General features: G+C 49.8%; 1 protein-coding gene across 1 annotated transcript in view; it reads right to left on the bottom strand.

Moving 5' to 3' along the window:
- Liprin-beta (liprin-beta) overlaps positions 1–15,780 on the bottom strand; it is a 49,896-nt gene extending 34,116 nt beyond the window's left edge. The window contains 6 exon segments of the mRNA XM_069317823.1: positions 6,729–7,098; positions 8,426–8,562; positions 14,333–14,936; positions 14,938–15,519; positions 15,522–15,695; positions 15,697–15,780. Coding sequence (XP_069173924.1) covers positions 6,729–7,098; positions 8,426–8,562; positions 14,333–14,936; positions 14,938–15,519; positions 15,522–15,695; positions 15,697–15,780 — 1,951 coding nt within the window.
- Between the last annotated feature and the right edge of the window lie 11,770 nt (positions 15,781–27,550).

Here is a 27,550-nt window from a genome sequence, read left to right as displayed (position 1 = left end):
ATCCCGCTCCTCTTTATTCTCGGTACACAGCCTCGCCTGTAAACTCCTGATCCACCCACACTCTACCCCCAGTAAACTGTACCCAATACAAGCCACAGTGTTCGTCGCGTGTGAGGGGGGGGGGTGGGAGGGCGCTCCACCATACATCTCCCTCTGTAACACCTAACACTTTCTCCATCTTTTCCCCCCAAGGAAGGAAGTGCAGTGAACTATGAGTGGAAGTGATGTACAGTGAGGGTGTGGCTGTATAGTGATGGTGTGGCTGCCAGTGTCAACTACAGAGAAGATCACCACTTCTGGTGGTCACTTCCCACTGAGATTATTGACCTCCGGCAGTCCGCTTTCACTATTTGATCACCGTCAACATTAAAAGTGGGTTTTCTTGCCCCACCGTAAAGAGCTGGGCTCTAGTACACTCACCGGCTCTATAGAGACCGATGCTCTGTCCCAGAGGCGGTGGGGTGGATTAAGTGTGAGGACAGGTTGGCGGGTATGAATGAGAGGCGTGTGATAGTGTGGTGTTGTAAACAAAAGTCAGCTGGTTCCTGTTGGCTCCTTGTGTCTCCTCGCTCCCAGGTTGTTGTTGTTTCAGATTTAGCTACTTAGAACGAAGTGTCCATGTAGCACGGGCTATGGTGAGCCCGTGCACTCCCAGGGGCCTGGAATATATTTAAACAATCTTCTCTGGCTCATAGAGTAGGGAAGTGTCAAGTATTACGCTGGTGGAACTACCAGTGAAGACTGGCACTCCCCTGGCTCCTGGCACTCCCCTGGCTCCTGACACTCCCCTGGCCAGTGGCACTACCCTGGCCCCTGGTGCAGGACCCACACTAGCGTGTGTGTGTGTGTGTGTGTAATCCATCCTCACAATATTTTACTCTCATCAATAATATATGTTTGAGATTAAATTGCTTTGGATACCATCGGATGATAACCACTTCAAGCTCGGTATTACTGGCCTGTTACAGGTAAATGGTGCCCTCGTTACCTGGGGGTCCTGTGTGACACCACACACCTCTACTACCACTACCACTACCACCACCACCACCACCACCCAACAGGGCTCCCACACCCGCTGGTCGCCACACTACTTTAATGCTCTCCACCAGCCAACACCTTCACCACTACCACAGTCCACAGCTACAGTTGGTGGTGGTGGTGATGGTGGTGGTGGCCCTCGTGTGTCAACCACACAGTCACCACACACACACACACACACACACACACACCTTCACCACAACTGTGTGTGAGAGTGAGAGAGTAATGCATCACTAAGTGCTCTCACCTACGGAGTCTGCCTCCACCACTCCACAACCCGTGATTTTTGCATGGGAAGAATTTCATGCGGGAGCTGCATACTCGAGGATGGCTCTCGCGTACGTTGTATACTGCGCTCCGGTTTACTTGTCAACGTCCCTGAATGCTACCCAAGCATTTGTAGGTTTGTATAAGCCGCAAACTTTATTCTAACAATGTGAACATCTTGTGCGCGTGCGCGAGATCGTGCGTGCGTGGTATAACCTATTTGTGCCCTCGGGATCCAGTTCGTCCTCCTAAGTTGTCCCAACGTCAATAAAACGGTCAATGAACAACCTGTCCTCGACTCAAGTCCATTCCATCCAGCGGCCGACCCCACAGACGCATTATAAATGTGTACATGCTGTTCATTCAAAACAGGAATTTTCTCAAATATAAATTAATATGATAATATATTAGCATATTGTGCATATATTGGCATAGGTTGGGTTAGGTGTTTAGGTTCTGTTGGCGATTATTTGTAGTACGTGGGTGAAGCATTTACAGCGTTGTGGTTCGAACACAAGTCGTCAGTGCAGCACTTGTTCCGGAAGTGTTCGAACGTCAGCAGTTGTGAGTCGTGTGTAAACCGTTTTTCATTCATAAACACCTGGGGGGGGGGGGTTGGCGGGTGCATGGAATCACTTTTGGGTCTTTGTGTGGAGGACAGGCTGGGAAGTAAAGTGCCCTCTCCTAACCTACCAGAGGACCCAAAACAGAAAACGGCACAGTACGTCACTTTCGCCAACCGCTTCCATTTTCCTGCACGACAATTTTTGACCTCATGTAACGCCTACGCGCGAAAAGCGACATTCTTTGTACGAGGACAGGTTACGGGATCAGCTTTAATTCCCGGGCCCCGCCTTCCCCTGTAGCCGACTGTCTAATACAATGATATTGGACCTTAACTTCTCCACAACTGTACTTAATAAATTGTTGTATGAAAGGATTTGGCCCCCCTCCCTCCCCCCCCCAGGGGGCGAGGACCCGGGCCGCTCACCCGTCCAGTCGCTTCCCGTCTTCTCCTACACTACTGATAACGATTTTTTGAATTTGCTTCACTCATCCCCGCCCCCCCCCCTGGGTCTGCCAGCTGGTCATGCTCTCCCACCTGCTGTCACAGTCACCTGCTGTCACAGTCACCTGCTGTCACAGTCACCTGCTGTCACAGTCACCTGCTGTCACAGTCACCTGCTGTCACAGTCACCTGCTGTCACAGTCACCTGCTGTCACAGTCACCTGCTGCCACAGTCACCTGCTGTCACAGTCACCTGCTGTCACAGTCACCTGCTGTCACAGTCACCTGCTAACAAGAGAGCCGTGTAGGTGGTGGTGACGCGGGGGTGATGGTGACCCCGGCACTATACCCGTGGAAGGTGAGGGTATTATGATGAAGAGAACGCGCTAAGCTACAATGACAGAATAGAAGGGACGGGGAGAAGGAACGTGATGCTTAACCACTTGGACCATCGGGGATCGAGCGCTGACCTGCAAGCAGCGAGGCCTCCCCCTATACCGACCAGTCCCGGAGAGTATGGGGCATGTTTGGGCCAATAGGCCTTCTGCAGTTTTCATTATTTTTATGTTCAATAAATGTTGATGAAAACTGTGGTTTTCATATCAATTTAAACCATTAAATGTATGATGAAAAAATCACACACCTCAAGGTAAAGAGACAACGACGTTTCGGTCCACCCTGGACCATTATTAAGTCGAAACGTCATAAGAACATAAGAACAAAGATAACTGCAGAAGGCCTGTTGGCCCATACGAGGCAGCTCCTATTTATAACCACCCAATCCCACTCATATACATGTCCAACCCGCGCTTGAAACAATCGAGGGACCCCACCTCAATCACGTTACGCGGTAATTGGTTCCACAATAGAAAGTTGTTTTCACATATCCATACATTAAAACATTGATTGTAACCAAACATATATATGTGCTTCAGCCTACAGTTTAGACCCTCTATCCTGCGTGACAGTGAATACCAGCATTATCCTCACTTTAATAAGACTACTTTAATAAGACTATCAAAATCCTCAGATTAGGCAAAATTGTAATTAATTTTGTCAATAAAGATGTTAATAATAATAATCCACAAATCATCAACCCACAAAACGTCGTGGTCGTGTCATCTTCTGGTGTGTGGTTTGCTCATCATATCTTCAGCCACGTTATTGTGACTCATCGTTAATAATAAATGTAATTCAAGCACACATCCGGCTATGAAACCTACGCCACCGTAACAGGAGAAAAGTGTTACCCTGGCATGCCTTGACCTGGGGCCAGATTCACGAAGCACTGACGCAAGTACTTACGAACCTGTACATCTACCCTCAATCTTTGACGCCTTTGGCTACATTTATTAAGCAGTTTACAAGCATGAAAACTTCCCAATCAAGTGTTGTTATTGTTATAAACAGCCTCCTGGTGCTTTATAACAATAACCTCCTGGTTTTTGGAGTGGCGCTGCCCAATACTGTCACTATGGCGGTGTGTCCACTCACAGGATGAGTGGCGCTGCCCAATACTGTCACTATGGCGGTGTGTCCACTCACAGGATGAGTGGCGCTGCCCAATACTGTCACTATGGCGGTGTGTCCACTCACAGGATGAGTGGCGCTGCCCAATACTGTCACTATGGCGGTGTGTCCACTCACAGGATGAGTGGCGCTGCCCAATACTGTCACTATGGCGGTGTGTCCACTCACAGGATGAGTGGCGCTGCCCAATACTGTCACTATGGCGGTGTGTCCATTCATAGGATGAGTGGCGCTGCCCAATACTGTCACTATGGCGGTGTGTCCACTCACAGGATGAGTGGCGCTGCCCAATACTGTCACTATGGCGGTGTGTCCACTCACAGGATGAGTGGCGCTGCCCAATACTGTCACTATGGCGGTGTGTCCACTCACAGGATGAGTGGCGCTGCCCAATACTGTCACTATGGCGGTGTGTCCACTCACAGGATGAGTGGCGCTGCCCAATACTGTCACTATGGCGGTGTGTCCACTCACAGGATGAGTGACGCTGCCCAATACTGTCACTATGGCGGTGTGTCCACTCACAGGATGAGTGGCGCTGCCCAATACTGTCACTATGGCGGTGTGTCCACTCACAGGATGAGTGGCGCTGCCCAATACTGTCACTATGGCGGTGTGTCCACTCACAGGATGAGTGGCGCTGCCCAATACTGTCACTATGGCGGTGTGTCCACTCACAGGATGAGTGGCGCTGCCCAATACTGTCACTATGGCGGTGTGTCCACTCACAGGATGAGTGGCGCTGCCCAATACTGTCACTATGGCGGTGTGTCCACTCACAGGATGAGTGGCGCTGCCCAATACTGTCACTATGGCGGTGTGTCCACTCACAGGATGAGTGACGCTGCCCAATACTGTCACTATGGCGGTGTGTCCACTCACAGGATGAGTGGCGCTGCCCAATACTGTCACTATGGCGGTGTGTCCACTCACAGGATGAGTGGCGCTGCCCAATACTGTCACTATGGCGGTGTGTCCACTCACAGGATGAGTGGCGCTGCCCAATACTGTCACTATGGCGGTGTGTCCACTCACAGGATGAGTGGCGCTGCCCAATACTGTCACTATGGCGGTGTGTCCACTCACAGGATGAGTGGCGCTGCCCAATACTGTCACTATGGCGGTGTGTCCACTCACAGGATGAGTGACGCTGCCCAATACTGTCACTATGGCGGTGTGTCCACTCACAGGATGAGTGGCGCTGCCCAATACTGTCACTATGGCGGTGTGTCCACTCACAGGATGAGTGGCGCTGCCCAATACTGTCACTATGGCGGTGTGTCTACTCACAGGACGAGTGGCGCTGCCCAATACTGTCACTATGGCGGTGTGTCCACTCACAGGATGAGTGGCGCTGCCCAATACTGTCACTATGGCGGCGTGTCCACTCACAGGATGAGTGGCGCTGCCCAATACTGTCACTATGGCGGTGTGTCTACTCACAGGACGAGTGGCGCTGCCCAATACTGTCACTATGGCGGTGTGTCCACTCACAGGATGAGTGGCGCTGCCCAATACTGTCACTATGGCGGTGTGTCCACTCACAGGATGAGTGGCGCTGCCCAATACTGTCACTATGGCGGTGTGTCTACTCACAGGACGAGTGGCGCTGCCCAATACTGTCACTATGGCGGTGTGTCCACTCACAGGACGAGTGACGCTGCCCAATACTGTCACTATGGCGGTGTGTCCACTCACAGGATGAGTGGCGCTGCCCAATACTGTCACTATGGCGGTGTGTCCACCCACAGGATGAGTGGCGCTGCCCAATACTGTCACTATGGCGGTGTGTCCACTCACAGGATGAGTGGCGCTGTCCCCAATAAACTCGCCCCTCGGGGCAAAATTTAAAACACAAGTTTGTTATAAAGAAAACAGAAGATGTATGTGAAGAAGAACATTAAACCCACAGCTATACTGACACTCCAAAAGTGCCTTCACAAACTTATGATGCACCTAATAGTCAAAGAGTTCTCTACCAACACGAATCTCCCTAACTGATGAGTTCCTTTCATTTACATGTTTCCATAATGCATTTCCAGCAATGTGTTTACAAGATGAGTTTATATAAAAGATACAACGTTAGTAAACATTGCCAGACATTATGACAATAGTTAAACTGCCCTTTATTGTTATTGTGTTTATATCAAATTATTGGAAAAGAGGAGCTTATATATAGGAAAAGAGGAGCTTATATATAGGAAAAGAGGAGCTTATATATAGGAAAAGAGGAGCTTATATATAGGAAAAGAGGAGCTTATACATAAACTTTATAGAAACATTAACCAAAATATGATGAGTTGTTCATGAGGAGAGACGGGAATAAGGTAGGACCAGACTCCCTCTCAACACAGTTTATGTAACATTTCAACCCGTTCTCGCACTGTCTTATAGTCAATATTGACTTATTAAATACGTGCATATGTAACATACTAATTTATTGTGAATATTTTAGTTTACCTTGAAAAGCTTCATAGAAAACACCGACCTTACCTAACCTTCTTAGTATGTTAAGATAAGCATCTTATTGTTTCGTAATTACAATTATTACTTAACCTAAACCTATAATAGGTTAAGTAATAATTGTAATTACGAAGCAATAAGATGCTTATCTTAACATATTAAGGATAGGTAAGGTCGGTGTTTTCTATGAAGCTTTTCAAGGTAAACTAAAATATTCACAATAAATTAGTATGTCACATATGCACTTATTTAATAAGTCAATATTGACTTAAAGAAAGTGCGAGAACGGGTTGAACATTTGGCCACGATTTACATTGTTTATGACCATACATCCAATGCCTGAGAGGGAAGATCTGGTGGCACAAGTATGGGTGAGAGGAGAGGGGCGGGTGAGGGAAGAGGGGGCGGGTGAGAGCCTCACCTGACACGCTGGGAACTATGGTGGAGAGGCCGAGCCCCGTAAGATAGGTGGGGTACATGGAGTAGTCGCTGAGGCTGTGAAAGAGCCTCCTGAGGGCGGCGTGCTGGGGCTGACACGGGCCCCGCACGGCGCTGTCGTCGCTGTGGTACTGGCGGCTCGACGACACGCACTTTTCCCGAAGAAAAGCGCGGGAGGAGGAGGCTGCCGCCACCCGGCTCGCCACACGCTCCACGCTCCTTCTGTCGCCATTGGTGTATGTTGACCTCTGACTGGTGCCACTGGCATACACCTTGAAGGATGTGGCTCTCACTTCCTGGTGCTCCATCATGGCCTGCAGGCACCAGTGGCCGGCCACACCTCGGACTTGCTCCTAATGTTTGGGTTTAGTCCTGCACATGCTGGCGGCGTGTTCACCCCAGGCAGCATGTCATGCTGTGTGGGTGGGAGGGTGGGTCAGCATGGCTCACCTCCTCTCTACACCCACGCCACAACCCACAAACAATTGACCCACACACCATTCACATTTATTCAACAGTGAACGACTCACCATTTTTGGTTGTTCATCCTCCAAGTGAGAGGAACATTACCTTAAGGCTCGAGCTGTAGCAGCAAGTATATTAATAAACTTGTATATTATGCTCAACACATCACGGCCTCCTTTCATGTCGGGGAAATAAGAGTTATTAATGCTCTACCCTTTAGTGGCCAGTCACTAAGGTAGGCAGGTGTGTGGTGTGGTGTGTGTGTGTGTGTGTGTGTGTGTGTGTGTGGTGTGTGGTGTGGTGTGTGGTGTGTGGTGTGTGGTGTGGTGTGGTGTTTGTGTGTGTGTGTGTGTGTGGTGTGGTGTGTGTGTGTGTGTGTGGTGTGTGGTGTGTGTGTGGTGTGTGTGTGTGTGTGTGTGTGTGTGTGTGTGTGTGTGTGTGTGTGTGTGGTGTGTGGTGTGGTGTGTGGTGTGTGGTGTGTGGTGTGGTGTGGTGTTTGTGTGTGTGTGTGTGTGTGTGTGTGTGTGGTGTGTGTGTGTGTGTGTGTGTGGTGTGGTGTGTGTGTGTGTGTGTGTGGTGTGGTGTTTGTGTGTGTGTGTGTGTGTGTGGTGTGTGGTGTGGTGTGTGGTGTGGTGTGTGTGTGTGTGTGTGTGTGTGTGTGTGTGTGGTGTGGTGTGTGTGTGTGTGTGTGTGGTGTGTGGTGTGTGTGTGGTGTGTGGTGTGGTGTGTGTGTGTGTGTGTGTGTGTGTGTGTGTGTGTGTGTGTGTGTGTGTGTGTGTGTGTGTGTGGTGTGTGTGTGTGTGTGTGGTGTGTGTGGTGTGTGTGTGTGTGGTGTGTGTGTGTGTGGTGTGTGGTGTGGTGTGTGGTGTGGTGTGGTGTGGTGTGTAGGACTGCCCCCCCCCCCCCCACAACACTACCAATGGTGTCAAATGTACACTACAACACACGCCCCGCGCGGGTCGGGATTACAGAGAGAGCCTGAGTTTATATAGGAGCGTGCAAGGGTTGGTGTGCCTACCTTGCTCAGTACATGCCGCACACCGAGCTCCACCTCTCGGGCCCTGCCTCTTAACAAACTGTATCTGGTGCATATAATTTAACCTTCCTGATTTTATTATGATTTTTTGTCATGTCTATTTTGAAGGCATGTATGGTTGAAGCTTCCACTTGCCGCCACATTTGGGGTCGTGTTCTCTCCTGTACTGAAGTGTGTACCCTGTGGGCGTGTGTGGAGGTGTGGGCGCGTGTGGGCGTGTGTGTAGTGGTGTTCTTGGCTACCAGTTCTTTCCCCAAAGTGTCTCCATCACCCAACTTCACTTCCCCTTCCTTAATTGTTATAGTTAATTTGTCAACTGTGGATAGTTGTAGGCCTTACACTGGCACTCTCCCTCACTGGCACTCCCTCACTGGCACTCTCCCTCACTTCACTAGCTGGAACATCTGGATGCCTGAGGTATATTTGGTTTAGACTGAACAGAAGCGAGTATATACCGATATAATTAATATGTAGTATAGCTATGTTCCGAATCTAGTATACCGAGACACCAAAGCACTTGTGTGAGGGTTGCAAGTGCATATATGTGGGTTGGAGGTCCATGTGAGGGGTTGCAGCTTGAGTAGGCGCGCGTGGGAGCGCTCGCACAACACCAGACATGTGCCTGGGGGGTCAAGCCGAAGTCTAGGTGTTCTTGAGGGGGTGGCAGAGGTCACTAGAGGCACTGTTCTTGAGGACACACACACCACCCGCGACACTGGACACACCATACACACTACCTCTTATACAGCCTACAGCTCAAACACCAGCTTACGGCCACACACAAGGCAGGGAGAGAGAAAGCTAGAGAGAGAGAGAGAGAGAGAGAGAGAGAGAGAGAGAGAGAGAGAGAGAGAGAGAGAGAGAGAGAGAGAGAGAGAGAGAGAGAGAGAGAGAGAGAGATAAGGGGGGAGGAAGAACAAGGGAGTGAGCAGTAGTGTGGACGGGGACAAGTGTGGGACGTCCCAGGGCACCGCGACCCAACACAACACTGAAGCTGTGTGCAGCTGTCGACTGGCCTGGCCTGGCACTGACCCCCCCCCCCCCAGCAAGCCGAGGGCTTACGCCACACACACACACACACACACACACACACACACACACACACACACACACACACACACACACACACACTCGCAGAAATCGCCGTGTAGCAGCAGGTATTAAGAGATCAACCATAAACACTCCACATTACACACACACCACCTTGACCGGTGCCAAGATCGCTCGTTTATAGCCCTTACAGAGGCGGGCAGGGCACGGCCAGCGCCGCCCCGGATCATAGGCCTATGGTAACCACGCCATTACCGCCACCATCCTCCACTACCACCACACAAATAGCACACACTACCCTACCATCTTCCCTGGTGTCCACCACCACCACCAGACATACCCCACCAACCACGGGGACGGCCACACCTCGCCAGATATACTCCGCACACAGCTTTAAAGAGAGGCAGGAAAGCGCCCAGAAGGCTCTGGAACCGATATACTAATCGACTAAGAGCTGAGAGGCGGGACCCAAGCGCCGCGGCTCAACTCCCGTAAATATAATTAGGCGAGTACACCAATAACCTCCACATCAGTCACAGCCCGGCTCCTGTGCCAGGTAAGTCCACTACGGGCTCACCATAGCCCGTGCTACTTGCCCCGCTCCTGTGCCAGGTAAGTCCACTACGGGCTCACCATAGCCCGTGCTACTTGCCCCGCTCCTGTGCCAGGTAAGTCCACTACGGGCTCACCATAGCCCGTGCTACTTGCAACTGTTGTTCAAGGAAGCTAAATCTAAAAACCAACCAACCAACCAGCCTCGGTTGAAGACGATAAAATTACAAATCTCAAATTAAACTTATTTCAATTTCAATTTAAATTTCTCCCACTCTGGCTCTCTCACTTGATATGGGTCCTGCCAGGTAGGTCCAAGACTCATGAAGCATTTACGTATCCACTAACGAAACCTGTGTATCATTCAGCCAGCCCGTCCTCCAGTCAAAGACCCAAAAGTGATTCCATGCACCCGCCAACCCCTCAGGTGTTTATGAATGAAAAGCGGTTTACACACGACTCACAACTGCTGACGTTCGAACATATCCGGAACAAGTGCTTCACTGACGAATTTTGTTCGAACCACAACGCTGTAAATGCTTCACCCACGTACTACAAATACAAATAATCGCCAACAGAACCTAAACACCTAAACTAACCTAATCAGTTCCTAAATATGTACAATATAGCAATATGAACAAATATTAATTTATATTTGAGAAAATTCTTGTTTTGAATGAACAGCATGTACACATTTATGAATGCGTCTGTGGGGTCGACCGCTGGATGGAATGGACTTGAGTCGAGGACGGGTTGTGTTCAGCAGTCATGGCAGTATTGTTTACATTCTTATTTATTTATTTATTTATTTATTTATTTATTTATTTATTTATTTATTTATTTATTTATTTATTTATTTATTATTTATTTATTTATTATTTATTTATGCATATACAAGAAGGTACATTGGGAATGTGAGGATACATAATATGGTAATTACAGTCTTGTAAAGCCACTAGTACGCACAGCGTTTCTGGCATTCGTTACACAGTTCATAAGCTCCGAAGCAACAGTTGTCCTCACTTTAATAAGACAATTGAAATCCTCAGATTAGGCAAAATTTGTAATTAATTTTATCAATAAAGATGTTAATAATAATGTATAACAATAATAACCTTGGGTTGTGAAGTGTCGCAGCTGGTGAACTACAACCCCGCCACCTTCACTCCATATGTGTGCACTATGGAATTTATTTATACAACGATGACATTCTAATTCCTAGACAACAAGGAAGGACCTTAGCATGAGCGCGCACGCGCACACACACACACACACACACACACACAGGTAGGGTAGATAAAGACAGTCTATTTAACACAAGGGGAACACGCACAAGGGGACACAGGTGGAAACTGAGTGCCCAAATGAGCCACAGAGATATTAGAAAGAACTTTTTTAGTGTCAGAGTGGTTGACAAATGGAATGCATTAGGAAGTGATGTGGTGGAGGCTGACTCCATACACAGTTTCAAGTGTAGATATGACAGAGCCCGATAGGCTCATGAATCTGTACACCTGTTGATTGACGGTTGAGAGGCGGGACCAAAGAGCCAGAGCTCAACCCCCGCAAACACAACTAGGTGAGTACAACTAGGTGAGTACACACACACACACACACACACACACACACACACACACAGTTCAGGAATCTGTACACCTGTTGATTGACGGTTGAGAGGCGGAACCAAAGAGCCAGAGCTCAACCCCCGCAAACACAACTAGGTGAGTACAACTAGGTGAGTACACACACACTTATATATTTTCATCAACGGGGTAACATCTTGTTCACTTAACAGTAATAAACAGATTGATCAATAATTACTGTAATTCAAAGTCATTAAACATAATTTTAGAGGAACGGAGCATTATAATCCAGAACTTTCCGGAAGGTGAACACGTTTGGAATATTTCCAGAGGACAAATTCCAGGGGCCAGATTCACCAAAGCAGTTACGCAAGCACTTACGAACTTGTACATCTTTTCTCAATCTTTTGCAGTTTTGTTCCCAATTATTAAACAGTTAATGAGCTCCGAAGCACCAGGAGGCTGTTTATAACAATAACAACAGTTGATTGGGAAGTTTTCATGCTTGTAAACTGTTTAATAATTGTAATCAAAGCCGTCAAAGATTGAGGAAAGATGTTCACTTTCTCAAGTGCTTGCGTAAGTGCTTTCGTGAATCTAGCCCCAGGACTGACAGTCGACATAAATTATTAATTACCTTATAACTGAAGGTTTATGCATATCCTTAACCAAGTTCTGTGTCATCTTTTCAAGTCTTCTCGACTCAAGAACAACGCTTAGAGCCAAAATAGAAGTTCTAAACGGTAAAGGGAACGTTAAGGTCGTTCAACCGTTAAGTCAAGTGATTTAACGGCCTCGTTCAGCGAGTATAGCTGTGACGTCACACGTCTGGTGCGCACGCGCCATAGTTTGAATATAGAGAGTAGTTAGAGCCGCCTGGGAGAGGTCACTAGAGCAACCTTAGAGCTAACTTGCGCTTGAACCTACAATAGAGGCTCGTACTGGCATGCCAATTTATAGAGCATTCCCCTTTAGCCAGGAACTCCACTACTAAGCACACACGACCAATACAAATAATAATGGTAACATTGACACCATTTGGTCCGGGAGACATCTCCCGTCACGCAGGGTGCAGTCGCGCCTCCACAGATCTCCAGTATCATCTCTTGATACTGGTAATGATTCGAAAGGGCCACCACTTACGGGCTATTCATGCCCGTGCCACCTTTTGGGTGGCTTAATCTTTATTAATCAAATCAATCAGCATCACATTCTGGATCCGGATTCACGAAGCAGTTACACAAGTACTTACGAACGTGTACATCTTTCCTCAATCTTTGACGGCTTTGGTTACATTTATTAAACAGTTTACAAGCATGAAAACTTGCCAATCAACTGTTGTTATTGTTATAAACAGCCTCCTGGTGCTTCGGAGCTCATTAACTGTTTAATATTTGTAAACAAAGCCGCCAAAGACTGAGAAAAGATGTACAGGTTCGTAAGTGCTTGCGTAGCTGCTTCGTGAATCTGGCCCCTGGTGTCTTTACTGTGCTTATAAAAGGTCATTAATAGGAGAAAGCACTAAGCCAGCGTCATTATATAGCCCTTAGAAAGGCTACAAAAACAAGGAGCTTGAATAGGACAGAGTGAAGGTTAGGTGTCCAGCCTCTTAGAACATTGGGGATCGAACACAGACTCTGCAAGAAGCGAGGCCGTTGTTCTACTGACCAAAATATCAGCTATAGGCAGTGCTGGATTTAGGCATAAGTTAAACAAGCTACAGCTTAAGCCTCTCACAATCCGCAGGGACCTCATAAAATTTCATTTATTTTATCTTTTAAAATTGTATGTAAGTTTTTAAAGTAAACAAACATTTCAGGTTAAGGTCCTTTTTAAGTACAGCATGGACCAATGGGTAATGCGTGCGTCTTGGATGACTAGTGACGAGGGTTCGATTCCACCGCTCTGCTCCAAAGATTTTCTCGTAGATATATAACGCGTGTGATTTCATTTGTGTATGAACATTTGTTCTTAAGTGACCTGGTTCTGTGCTGGTAATCCAGTTCCAGTCATTCCACTTCCTGGGGGTGGAGGCCTGGTCGAGGACCGGGCCGCGGGAACACTAAAGCCCCGAAATCATCTCAAGAAGAAGATCGCGTCCCTCCTCTGTGCTTGGCTCCAACTCAACATATCGAGAACTGTATTGTATTACACAATACCTGTATGTGTGAGTGTATTTACTATTTGTCTGCAGATTGGAGCTATTAGCTCTTGGACCCCACCTTTCTAACCAGTCTATTTTCTTCTATTATATCTACTAGATATATTTCTAACACGCGCGCGCGCACACACCTCCAGGCTCCTTTTAGCAGCTGTTTTTACATTAGCTGTCTTCCAGCTTTCCGGTAGGTCTCCTGTTTACAGTGACCTGTTATACACCATAGAGAGTGGCACACTTAGTGCTTCTGCACTCTCTCAGTGTGACACCAACACTGGGGGGTGTCAGTGTGACACCAACACTGGGGTGTGTCCGTGTGACACCAACACTGGGGTGTGTCAGAGTGACACCAACACTGGGGTGTGACAGTGTGACACCTACACTGGGGTGTGTCAGAGTGACACCAACACTGGGGTGTGTCAGTGTGACACCAACACTGGCACACACAGAAAGAACTTTTTCAGTGTCAGAGTAGTTAGTAAATGGAATGCATTAGGCAGTGATGTGGTGGAGGCTGACTCCATACACAGTTTCAAATGTAGATATGATAGAGCCCAATAGGCTCAGGAATCTGTACACCAGTTGATTGACGGTTGAGAGGCGGGACCAAAGAGCCAGAGCTCAACCCCCGCAAGCACAATTAGGTGAGTACAATTAGGTGAGTACACACACATAAACACCAGTAACAGAAGCATACCCACCCACCCCCACCCCTTAACAATGTATACCAAAATAATAATTACGTGTGATGTTGCCTGGCAGACCAGTGGTGTCCTTGCTGGCATACGCTGCCTGCTGTGGTGTAGGGGCGTCCTGCTGCTGCCGGTGGTGGACCTGCGTCACCAGTGTCACAGCAGCCTGGCTGGTGTCACGTGCCCCGCCCTCTCCCTCCTGCTGGCCGCTCACAGTACCGGCTATGGTGTTCAAAGACAAGGGCAGCGCAGGTGCCTGGCGGGGCGCTACTAGGAGTTCCTCGTGCGTCCTGGACGCTCCCACTCCACTCAGCTGAGCCCCTCGAGTGTGAGCACCTGTAACTCGAGGTGGGAATGGTGGTTGTGGCCGAGGGTTTTGGTAAGTTGAGGGGTGATGGTGGCCATGTTGGTGCCATGAGTGAGGGGCGTCTCCCGTCAGCCTCCCGTCCTCACCCGTCTCCCCCACACGGTGGCCCGGGGCGTCCGTCTGGAGAGTGGACGGTGGGTAGAGGACAGGGTTGAGGGGGGAGTGTGGGGGCTCCTGACGGGGGTACCCACTGAGGCAGAACACCCCGGCGCGGACACCCTCCCGCTGGGGCCTGCACCTCTCCCCCTCGGGAGGCACGCGGACGCCCCCCGCCGCTCTCCTCCTCCTCCTCACCTTCTGCAGGAGCCGCCGCCACCTCTCTGTCTTGGGCACTGTCACGCCTCAACACGGCGGCGGTGGGCGTCATGTGGGCGGGGGTGGGCGTCACGTGGGCGGGGGTGGGCGTCACGTGGGCGGGGGTGGAGTCACCCCTTATAGCCGCCGCAGCCTCCTGGTCGCCAGCAGGAGACGACGGGTCTCCGTCGTCGAAGCTGAGGTCGTCGCTAACTGTGCTGAGTGTGTCGTTGTGCTCCTCCCCGCAGGTGTGGCCGTGCCCCTCCCCACACCCGCTCACCGCCTGCAGCCTCGCACGCACCGTGCTCTCTGTCTCATCACTCTCACTATCATCATCATCGTCATCATCACTCTCACTTTCGTCACCTCGCTCACACTGGGCGTCACTGTCGCGCGCTTGTCCTAACTTCCCGCGCGAGGTGTGGCCGCGAGTGTCCCGTCGCCCGGGAGGCGCTGCTCGCTGCCGCACGCGCCGCCCTCCGGAGCCCCGAGGTCCTCCTCCAGGATGGTGAAGTGGGCGTAGCCTCCCGGCGCCCCTCTCCCTCGCACCTCGTACTCCTCCTCGGAAGTGTCGTCGGAGTCGTCCGAGTCGGAGGACGACGAGGACCCTCCCGAGGGCGACCCTGGAGTACGTGTGTCACTGGGACTCTTGCCGTGGGCGTGCAGGGTGCCGTGCAGCGCCCCGCCCGCGGCCCAGGGGCGGGACGACACCACCTTCCCGCCCCTCACTAGGGAGTAGGAGTCACTGCGAGTGAACGTCCCCTACTGGGGGCTGCTGGTGAGGGCGGTGGGAGGGGGAGCCTGGGGCTGGGTCACACCCTGGCAGGTGATCCAGCATGCTAGTGACCCGCCCTCACCCCCCGAGGGCACCAGGGCCGCCTACACTAGGGCTGGTGACACACTTGGTGCTGTAGAGGGCGTGAGAGGAGTGCCGCGCGCACTCTACACCTCACCCACCAACTGACTGGTGCCCGCTGATGCCAGGGGAGGGGGGGGGGGAGGTGGCACCCTCGGAAATCTCTCCCCCATTCCCCTTTCTTGCCCCTGACGCCCTCACCACCACCCTCGCTTCCCCTCACAACACCACCACGGCTACACACCCTACACACCTACACCGCCCCCACCCCACATACCTGTCACCATCACACCAGGCTTGCACCACCGTCAACCTGACGCGGTAACCCCGCTGCTCCAGCGCCAGGCTTCACACCAACCACTCCAACACAATAGTCACCTCATTTTGGGCTTTGGTTTGTAATTCTCTAACCAGTAAGACTCAAACAAGAGGGGATAATGCTCTGTGGCCCTACATGACCATGGGGCTTATGCTAATGAACGGAATTAGTCTCTCCACTATGCTTTGACCAGAAAAGTAACTCTGATACACTATATATATATATATATATATATATATAATATATATATATATATATATATATATATATATATATATATATATATATATATATATATATATATATATATATATATATGCGAACAAGCCTGAATGGTCCCCAGGACAATATGCAACTGAAAACTCACACCCCAGAAGTGACTCGAACCCATACTCCCAGAAGCAACGCAACTGGTATGTACAAGACGCCTTAATCCACTTGACCATCACGACCGGACAAAATGAGGTGATAGCCGAGGCTATTTGAACCACCCCACCGCCGGCACTCGGATAGTAATCTTGGGCATAGCATTTTACCAAATCACCTCATTCTTTGGGGCACACGTGAGGAACACAAAAAATTCTTTGTGTTCCTCACGTGTGCCCCAAAGAATGAGGTGATTTGGTAAAATGCTATGCCCAAGATTACTATCCGAGTGCCGGCGGTGGGGTGGTTCAAATAGCCTCGGCTATCACCTCATTTTGTCCGGTCGTGATGGTCAAGTGGATTAAGGCGTCTTGTACATACCAGTTGCGTTGCTTCTGGGAGTATGGGTTCGAGTCACTTCTGGGGTGTGAGTTTTCAGTTATATATATATATATATATATATATATATATATATATATATATATATATATATATATATATATATATATATATATATATATATTGATTTAATATTTTTCAGTATGAAATGCCCAGCATCGGAGGAGTTCTACAGGCTGTTAGGAAACATTGGGGAGTGAAGTCATGCCTGTGAGTGAACAGACTGCCACCGCAGCATGCACTGAACATGCACTCCCCCATTGGAAGAAAACTAGCTAGGCTGTTCATCGTTATGATTAATAAAGAAACTAAATTAAAATTCTCTAGAAAGTCGTACAGTAAGGGACAACACAATGAAAGTGTACAACTAGATGAAAGTCTTAAGAAATAATATAAATACAGCACTTTTCTAAAGATATTATTCCAAATTAGATCATCAGACGGTGTTTTCAAATTGGAAGGTGTAGATTAAGATGATACATAGGTAAACACAAGTTGAGAACTTGTGAAGTTCAGAACAAGTTGTGGGACTCGTAAAACAAGTTACCAAGCAACATGCCATAACCAAACCCAGGGCCAAGTTCCCCGCCTCGGTTGGACAAGCAGACGAGTGGGTGTGGCTGGATATAAATAGGAGATGCCGAGCATTGGGCCAAAAGGCCATCTGCAGATTCCTTTTTTTCTCCTCTGTTGATATGAGTGGGTGATGGCGGGGGTGGCGGGGTGTGTCTCCTGGGCCCCGCCTCCTCGTCTCACTACTGCTGCTCCTCTGCCTCGTCGCTAAATGAACACAATAGCTTTCTGCTCAATGTAAATGATTCGTGAATTCAACTTGTACAAGTTTCCCCATAAACGGTTTTCCATCATGGCAGGTGTCACAATCATGTGTCTATCGTCTGACATGTGTCACAATCGTGTGTCTATCGTCTGACACAGTGTCACAATCGTGTGTCTATCGTCTGACACAGTGTCACAATCGTGTGTCTATCGTCTGGCACGTGTCGTAAACGTGTGTCTAGGAGCGTTGGTACCAGGGGGGTGGGGGTCTATAGCGATGACACTGGCTCCCCAACACAACAATGTTTGATCTCCTGAACACTATCACGGTCACTCTTAATGGTAAACCACCTGCCTCACTCTCCCTGCCTCATCTCCCCCTTCCTGCCTCTCCCTCCCCTTCCTGCCTGCCTTCACACCCTACCACCCTCCCCTTCCTGCCTCACCCTCCCCTTCCTGCCTCACCCTCCCCTTCCTGCATGCCTTGTTTTGTATTGTATGCCTTTCCTTATAAAACACTTTAACATTGAAATTCCTTCATCCTCTTCTCACCCCTGCCTTCCTTCTTTCGATCTTGTCCTTCGTTCTCTCAATTTAAACAAGCTATCATTGTCTGCCATGGCTGTTTCCCTCAGTATCTTGTATGTCCTGAACATATACCCTCTGTTACTTCCCCCCTCTTAGCAGGGAATTTACCTTAAGTTATTTATTACCTTGGTACACTGGCATTTATGCAGCTACCCTAGACTATATCAAGGGAGTACAGTGTTAAAAATTAGCAAGTTAATGGTAAAAATCCCTGTCACACAGGATGGTTAGACATACACGACCACGTGATCAGTAGTCTGCACGGGTCAATTTTGGGTGTATTATGACCACCGTAAAACTCTACGGACCCGACAACGTACATTTAACATTGATCTCAAACACTCGTGTGTACTCACCTAGTTGTGCTTGCGGTGGTTGAGCTTTGGCTCTTTGGTCCCGCCTCTCAACCGTCACATCTACTGGTGTACAGATTCTTGAGCTTCGCAAGCTCCATCATATCTACATTTGAAACTGTGTATGGAGTCAGCCTCCACCACATCACTTCCCAGTGCATTCCCTTTACTAACTACTATGACACTGAAAACGTTCTTTCTAATGTCTCTGTGGCTCATTTGGGTACTTTGGTACCTGTGTCCCCTTGTTCGTGTATTTCCCCGTGTTAAATAATCCATCCTTCTCTACCCTGTCAATTCCCCTAAGAATTTTGTATGAGGTGAACATGTCTCTCCGAGCTCTTCTGTCTTTCAGCGACGTGAGGTGCAGTTCCCTCACTCTTTCCTCGTAACTCACATCTTAGTTCTGGGACTAGCCTAGTGCCATATCTCTGAACGTTTTCCAGATTCATCTTGTGTTTGACAAGGTACGGGCTCCATGCTGGGGCCGCAAACTCCAGAATTGGTCTTACATACGTGGTATACAAGGTTTTGAAAGATTCCTTACACAGGTTTCTGAAGGCGGTTCTGATATTAGCCATCCTCGCATACGCCGCCGATGTTATTCTTTTGATGTGTGCTTCAGGAGACAGGTTTGGAGTGATATCAAACTCCTAGATCTTTCTCTCTCTTCGTTTCGTGAAGGACTTCATCTCTCATTCCGTATGATACCTCGTTGATACCTAGCTGATGGGGTTCTGGGAGTTCTTCTACTCCCCAAGCCCGGCCCGAGGTCAGGCTTGACTTGAGAGTTTGGTCCACCAGGCTGTTGCTTGGAGCGGCCCGCAGGCCCACATACCCACCACAGCCAGGTTGGTCCGGCACTCCTTGAAGAAAACTGTCTAGTTTCCACTTGAAGATGTCTACTGTTGTTCCGGCAATATTTCTTATGCTCGCTGGGAGGATGTTGAACAACCACGGACCTCTGATGTTTATACAGTGTTCTCTGATTGTGCCTATGGCACCTCTGCTCCTCACTGGTTCTATTCTGCATTTTCTTCCATATCGTTCACTCCAGTACGTTGTTATTTTACTGTGTAGATTTGGGACCTGGTCCTCCAGTATTTTCCACGTGTATATTATTTGCTATCTCTCTCGTCTTTGTAGCGAGTACATTCTGAGCGCTTTGAGACGATCCCAATAATTTAGATGCTTAATCTCGTTTATGTATCCCGTATACGTTCTTTTGGTCCCGCCTCTCAACAGAAACTGTGTTGAAACACACACAAGTGTGTGTGTGTGTGTGTGTGTGTGTGTGTGTGTGTGTGTGTGTGTGTGTGTGTGTGTGTGTGTGTGTGTGTGTGTGTGTGTGTGTGTGTGTGTGTGTGTGTGTGTGTGTGTGTGGACCCAACACGACCAGCCCTCTCACGTCCCGGGGCCACACGTGTACAGAGTGGCCCGGCACAAGCGTACGGTCTACAACGTTGATATTACGAGGTATAACCATGCATGTATTTATTATATTATGGAGAAAACGGGTGGGGGGGAAACATGAGAAGGAAGGAGAGGGCGTAAGTGTGAGGGGGGGGGGGGGGGTGGGGTGGGCGTGAGGAGGTGCCTCTGGCCGCAGGAGTGCCAGGGTGCCTGGCCTTCGTCTCCTCACAGTGCCTCGCTCACACCTCTACCAGTCCATATTGTTTACCCTTCCCTCTACGGAAAATAAATTACCCTAAACCTTTCTTCAATCACAGTTAAAAATGGCGGTGTTTATCAGCTGGGTTCATGACTCCTGAACACTGACTCACGGCTTGGTGACGCTGGTATTCACCTCAGAACACCAACTGAATGTTTGATGAGGCTACTATTCACTGATAGTCTTCCTCAAACGTCTAATGGACATTTTGCTAATGGATTTTGATGGGGAAGCGCATATTCGTGCGAGATGTACTGTGCTGCCTCCCTCCCTCCCCATCTGTGGGTGCCTCTGCTCCTTCACACCACCACTCCTGCACCACCACCACCTCCCTCACCCTCCATCATCAACAAATTAACCTTTAGGAGAGACCCGAGTGTACCCATGGTGTCCCCTGCCCTTCCTGCACCACCAGTGACACACCACCTCTCACCCAACCCGTTCTCGCACTTGCTTATAGTCAATATCTTGCTATGAATAAGTGCATATGTGACATATGTACTTATTTATAAGCGAAATAGTGACTATAAACAATAAGTCATATATGTGCTGTCTTGTGCGAGAGCGGGTTGCCTCACCCTAACACACCAGCCTCTCCCCTCACCCTAACACCCCAGCCTCTCCCCTCACCCTAACACCCCAGCCTCTCCCCTCACCCTAACACCCCAGCCTCTCCCCTCACCCTAACACCCCAGTCTCTCCCCTCACCCTAACACCCTCGCGTCTCTCCCCTCACCCTAACACCCCAGCCTCTCCCCTCACCCTAACACACCAGCCTCTCCCCTCACCGTAACACCCCAGCCTCTCCCCTCACCCTAACACCCCAGCCTCTCCCCTCACCCTAACACCCCAGCCTCTCCCCTCACCCTGACACCCCAGCCTCTCCCCTCACCCTAACACCCCAGCCTCTCCCCTCACCCTAACACCCCAGCCTCTCCCCTCACCCTAACACACCAGCCTCTCCCCTCACCCTAACACACCAGCCTCTGCCCCTCACGCTCAACACCAGGCCTCTGTGCTTCCCTCACCCTTGTGTGTTACCTTGTCAACTATATTAATAGCTGTGCTAGTCCCCTCGTGCCTCTCCCCTCGGCCTGGGCTGGCCACTCACCTACTGCCACTAACACAACATTCTGGGCATTCCGGGGTGAGGCTCACGAGTCTCTGCTGCTGTTACTGTTGCTGCTGCTGCTGGTGTGTAGTGGCACACATGCCTTCACCCACGCTCAAAGGCATATATAAGCAACACCCACACGTTAACCACACATCTTGCTGAATATACACAGGGTTTACTCGTGAACCTCTACAGCATACTTGGTGGTTGGTCAGCAAGCTCTAGTGGTGGCCTTAATAACTTCAAAAATTAAGCCATTTCCTCCCACCACCAAAGCTAATGACACTATCAATGGGCTGAGCAACAGTAATCGCAGACGGGAGGAACCTGCTGCGGCTGCTTTAAACCTGTGGCAGATCCTGTGTAATGAAGGCGGGTGTGGCGCGTCCTATGTCTGGGCGGGTGTGGCGCGTCCTATGTCTGGGCGGGTGTGGCGCGTCCTATGTCTGGGCGGGTGTGGCGCGTCCTATGTCTGGGCGGGTGTGGCGCGTCCTATGTCTGGGCGGGTGTGGCGCGTCCTATGTCTGGGCGGGTGTGGCGCGTCCTATGTCTGGGCGGGTGTGGCGCGTCCTATGTCTGGGCGGGTGTGGCGCGTCCTATGTCTGGGCGGGTGTGGTGCGTCCTATGTCTGGGCGGGTGTGGCGCGTCCTATGTCTGGGCGGGTGTGGCGCGTCCTATGCCTGGGCGGGTGTGGCGCGTCCTATGCCTGGGCGCCCCAGATGAACCCGGAGCCCCAGCGCCGCCTGCTGCAGCGTCTGGGGTTCCTCTCACAGAGACACCACTCTCACCCTACACAACACGCTTCTCAAACACATTTACAACCTAACATTACCCAACATAACCGAGACAATACCAGCCAGTATGAGCCTAACCTTGGCTAATACACCCTAACCAAACACTGTATATAAAGGTCTTGACGAGCAGAAAACTGGCTTTGTCGAACCGTGTGGTGTAAGTTTTGATGAGGGAGCTCTGAGGCATGGCGGGACAGGTGTTGTGGGTGGACGTCTCACTACGACCAGTGACCACTAGACCAACTGGCACTATTACACATACATCCTACTTCACTAAATTATCCTCACTCAAAAGTTAAGGCAACAGAGTATCACCACCAATGGCCTTAGAGGGTCTTAATCTTCCCCAACATTATTGACAAACAGTTGCGGGTTCTCTCTCCTGTATAGATCTTTCATACCCTATTTATATCTTTAATTTCTCTCTCCTCCACGTATAAACTTCAGTATAAACATCACTCTACACCTGAGTGTGGAGCCTCATATCGTCCTAACATAACTCAATAAGGTGCCAATATTGCAGGTGATAAACTTATCTGTATATTTATAATCGAGTTTACACAAAACTACACAGCATCATCCCTCTCCATATATTTCCCCGAGAATTTTAATGTCCATCCATTTGGACTGGTCGGAAGAGCCTCGCTTCATGCTGAGTCGGCGTTCGATCCCCGATAATCCAGGTGGATGGGGCCCCTTTTCTCAGCTCCTTGTCCTCATTTGTTTCCACGTGTTATATAGTCAAACTGGCTTAGCAGTTTCTCCTCATGATAACCTTAGGATGGCGACCAAGCCGCAGAGCGTAAGGCAACAATTGAGTTCTCTCTCAGAGTACCCACCAGCGTATGTTCGTCCCGCACCCCACACCATTCTCTTTGCAAATTTGGGTGAGGCTAGTGTTGAGGGTAGTGGGTGGAGGGTGGGCGGGGGTGTTGAGTGTGGGTGGCGCCCTCTCCCACTTGACACTCCAGTAAGTGTAGCGGGTCAGCAACCCGCCCACGCACACACTCCTCTCACATGGTTGCCTTATTTGACTATAAATACTAGACCACAGCTCAACAAATACGTCATTAACGCCAGAGTTCAACAGGGCACGACACGCCACAACCCAGACGACACCGCACATATCCTGGTCAGCATGGCCACGACACGCCACAACCCAGACGACACCGCACATATCCTGGTCAGCAGGCCACGACACGCCACAACCCAGACGACACCGCACATATCCTGGTCAGCATGGCCACGACACGCCACAACCCAGACGACACAGCACATATCCTGGTCAGCAGGCCACGACACGCCACAACCCAGACGACACCGCACATATCCTGGTCAGCTTGGCCACGTCTAACGTAGAAAATCAATTATAACAAAACACAAACATTTAGGCAGCCAGAGAACTGAGGCATCTCCTACTATACCAGCATATAATCTCTCATACTACACTAGCAGTCCTTCCTAAAAATGTACACACTTATATGGCGGGAGGTGAACCTCAAGCTGCACCTTACACTAATACATAGAGTGACCAGAGACCCAAGTTCACTTCCCCAGCATCCCAGACGGACCCCATGATCAACATGTGATCCACATGATCTCCCAGAGGGAATAGACTCGTTCCTCTCAGTGTTTGCTGATGATGCAAAAATTATGAGGAGGATTAAGACAGAAGAAGAGAGTATGAGGCTACAAGATGACCTAAACAAACTGAAGGAATGGTCCAACAAATGGCTACTAAAGTTCAACCCAAGTAAATGTAAGGTAATAAAACTAGGGAGGAGGAAATAGGGCAGACACAGGATACAGAATGGGAGATGAAGTCCTTCACGAAACGTACAGAGAGAAAGATCTAGGAGTGTGATATCACGCCAAACCTGTCTCTTGAAGCCCACATCAAAAGAATAACATCGGCGGCATATGCGAGGTTCGCTAACATCAGAACTGCCTTCAGAAACCTGTGTAAGGAATCATTCAAAATCTTATATACCACGTATGTAAGGCCAATCCTGGAGTATGCGGTCCCAGCATGGAGCTCGTACCATGTCAAACACAAGACGAAGTTGGAAAAAGTTCAGAGGTAGTCCCAGAACTAAGATGTGAGTTACGAGGAAAGAGTGAGGGAACTGCACCTCACGTCGCTGAAAGACAGAAGAGCTCGGGGAGACATGTTCAACTCATACAAAATTCTCAGGGGAATTGACAGGGTAGAGAAGGATGGATTATTTAACACGGGTGGTACACGCACAAGGGGACACAGGTGGAAGCTGAGTAACCAAATGAGCTACAGAGACATTAGAAAAAACTTTTTTAGTGTCATAGTAGTTAGTAAATGGAATGCACTAGGAAGTGATGTGGTGGAGGCTGACTCCATACACAGTTTTAAATGTAGATATGATGGAGTTTGAGAAGCTCAGGAATCTGTACACCAGTAGATTCACAGTTGAAAGGCGGGACCAAAGAGCCAAAGCTCAACCCCCGCAAACACAACTAGGTGAGGTTCAGCAGTGATTAATTGTTGCCGCCGGAGGTGGCTAGTTTATTGTGCACCCCATACTCATCCAGTGAGCGGTAGCGCAAACGCATTACAGAGAGCACAAAAGGTCTTTATCAGACCTCAACGGAGATTATTAAATAAACACTTTCATCTATCCTTCACACCTTATAATTAGTGTCAGCTAGTTACATAGAATGTTCTATTTCAAGAGCAATATATTTACAGTAAGTCATTATACATTAAAGATAGGTCTTATCGCTAATACATAATTGTTTGAGCAATGGAGATATTACAGTCGTAGGGGAGCTGCTGTTTATTATTAGTCTTCACAATACGCTACTTGTTTCTTAATCTCATATGTCGTTTATCTACTGGAAGCGAAATATGGATACAGTGCAAGGATTTCAGGTATTTTATCCTTAGTAATTAGATGGTTTGCCACTTCAGACAACGAGAGTTTAGATGAAACAGGGTCGTTGATTTGTGGAACCAATTACCTCGTAACGTGGAGGAGGTGGGGTCCCTCTATTGTTTCAAACGTGGGTTGGACATGTATATGAGTGGAATTGGGTGGTTATAAATAGCTGCTGGCTCGTGTGCACAATAGAAAGTTGTTTTCACATATCCATACATTAAAACATTGATTGTAACCATGATATATATATGCAGTACTTCAGCCTACAGTTTAGACCTATTGTCTTATGTATGACCCTCTGTCCTGCATGACAGTGAATACCAGCATTATCCTCACTTTAATAAGACTTAATCGAAGTCCTTATGTTCTTAGATTTATCTCTAAATGGTTTAATTTGACACAGTCCAAGGTACAATGTTGGTGTGTGTGTCTAAAGCAGTGCTTCATAAATTCCCACTGGTTATATCACCCTATTGTGATCTCACTGTGCAAAATGTAGACATGTAGTGTAAAGCAGCCAAATGTCTCAATGAATCTCTCTTTTTTATGGAGATTTATAACTTCTGTTAAATTGTTATGATGAACTTACACACAATGTTAAACATTTAATGATGTTATCAAGTGACGTAAGCAAGACGGTTCCAATGTGTAATGGGACTTTAGAGGCCAGTCTGAGAGACTTGCGACGATCTTGAGAGGGTGTTGTAACTCACCTTACAAGGCTCTAGTGTTAGCAGCAATGACTGGCGGAACACGTAATTGTTCCTGGGAGAACAGGTAATTGTTCCTGGAGAACAGGTAATTGTTCCTGGAGAACAGGTAATTGTTCCTGGAGAACAGGTAATTGTTCCTGGAGAACAGGTAATTGTTCCTGGAGAACAGGTAATTGTTCCTGGGAGAACAGGTAATTGTTCCTGGAGAACAGGTAATTGTTCCTGGAGAACAGGTAATTGTTCCTGGAGAACAGGTAATTGTTCCTGGAGAACAAGGTAGATAGCGACGCCTTTGAGACCAGATTGTATAACCGGTGTTCTTAAGTGCCAGTGTCTCGCCACATGGCAACAAGTTCTTTGTTCTGTTCCCTGCAGGACGCCCCACCTGTTGTGTCCCCTGCAGGACGCCCCACCTGTTGTGTTCCCTGCAGGACGCCCCACCTGTTGTGTCCCCTGCAGGACGCCCCACCTGTTGTGTTCCCTGCAGGACGCCCCACCTGTTGTGTTCCCTGCAGGACGCCCCACCTGTTGTGTCCCCTGTAGGACGCCCCACCTGTTGTGTTCCCTGCAGGTCGCCCCACCTGTTGTGTTCCCTGCAGGACGCCCCACCTGTTGTGTTCCCTGCAGGACGCCCCACCTGTTGTGTTCCCTGCAGGACGCCCCACCTGTTGTGTTCCCTGCAGGTCGCCCCACCTGTTGTGTCCCCTGCAGGTCGCCCCACCTGTTGTGTCCCCTGCAGGTCGCCCCCCACCTGTTGTGTCCCCTGCAGGTCGCCCCACCTGTTGTGTCCCCTGCAGGTCGCCCCCCACATGTTGTGTCCCCTGCAGGTCGCCCCACCTGTTGTGTCCCCTGCAGGTCGCCCCCCACCTGCTGTGTCCCCTGCAGGTCGCCCCCCACCTGTTGTGTTCCCTGCAGGTCGCCCCCCACCTGTTGTGTCCCCTGCAGGTCGCCCCCCACCTGTTGTGTTCCCTGCAGGTCGCCCCCCACCTGTTGTGTTCCCTGCAGGTCGCCCCCCACCTGTTGTGTTCCCTGCAGGACGCCCCACCTGTTGTGTTCCCTGCAGGTCGCCCCCCACCTGTTGTGTTCCCTGCAGGTCGCCCCACCTGTTGTGTTCCCTGCAGGTCGCCCCCCACCTGTTGTGTCCCCTGCAGGTCGCCCCCCCCACCTGTTGTGTTCCCTGCAGGTCGCCCCCCCCACCTGTTGTGTCCCCTGCAGGTCGCCCCCCACCTGTTGTGTCCCCTGCAGGTCGCCCCCCACCTGTTGTGTCCCCTGCAGGTCGCCCCCCACCTGTTGTGTCCCCTGCAGGTCGCCCCCCACCTGTTGTGTCCCCTGCAGGTCGCCCCACCTGTTGTGTCCCCTGCAGGTCGCCCCCCACCTGTTGTGTCCCCTGCAGGTCGCCCCCCACCTGTTGTGTCCCCTGCAGGTCGCCCCCCACCTGTTGTGTCCCCTGCAGGTCGCCCCCCACCTGTTGTGTCCCCTGCAGGTCGCCCCACCTGTTGTGTCCCCTGCAGGTCGCCCCCCACCTGTTGTGTTCCCTGCAGGACGCCCCACCTGTTGTGTTCCCTGCAGGTCGCCCCCCACCTGTTGTGTTCCCTGCAGGACGCCCCACCTGTTGTGTCCCCTGCAGGTCGCCCCCCACCTGTTGTGTTCCCTGCAGGACGCCCCACCTGTTGTGTTCCCTGCAGGTCGCCCCCCACCTGTTGTGTTCCCTGCAGGTCGCCCCACCTGTTGTGTCCCCTGCAGGT

This window comes from Procambarus clarkii, chromosome 89, assembly GCF_040958095.1.
Source record: "Procambarus clarkii isolate CNS0578487 chromosome 89, FALCON_Pclarkii_2.0, whole genome shotgun sequence".
Lineage (NCBI taxonomy): Eukaryota > Metazoa > Arthropoda > Malacostraca > Decapoda > Cambaridae > Procambarus > Procambarus clarkii.
Note: the sequence above shows the minus strand (reverse complement) of the source record. Positions and strands in the feature narration are given on the sequence as shown.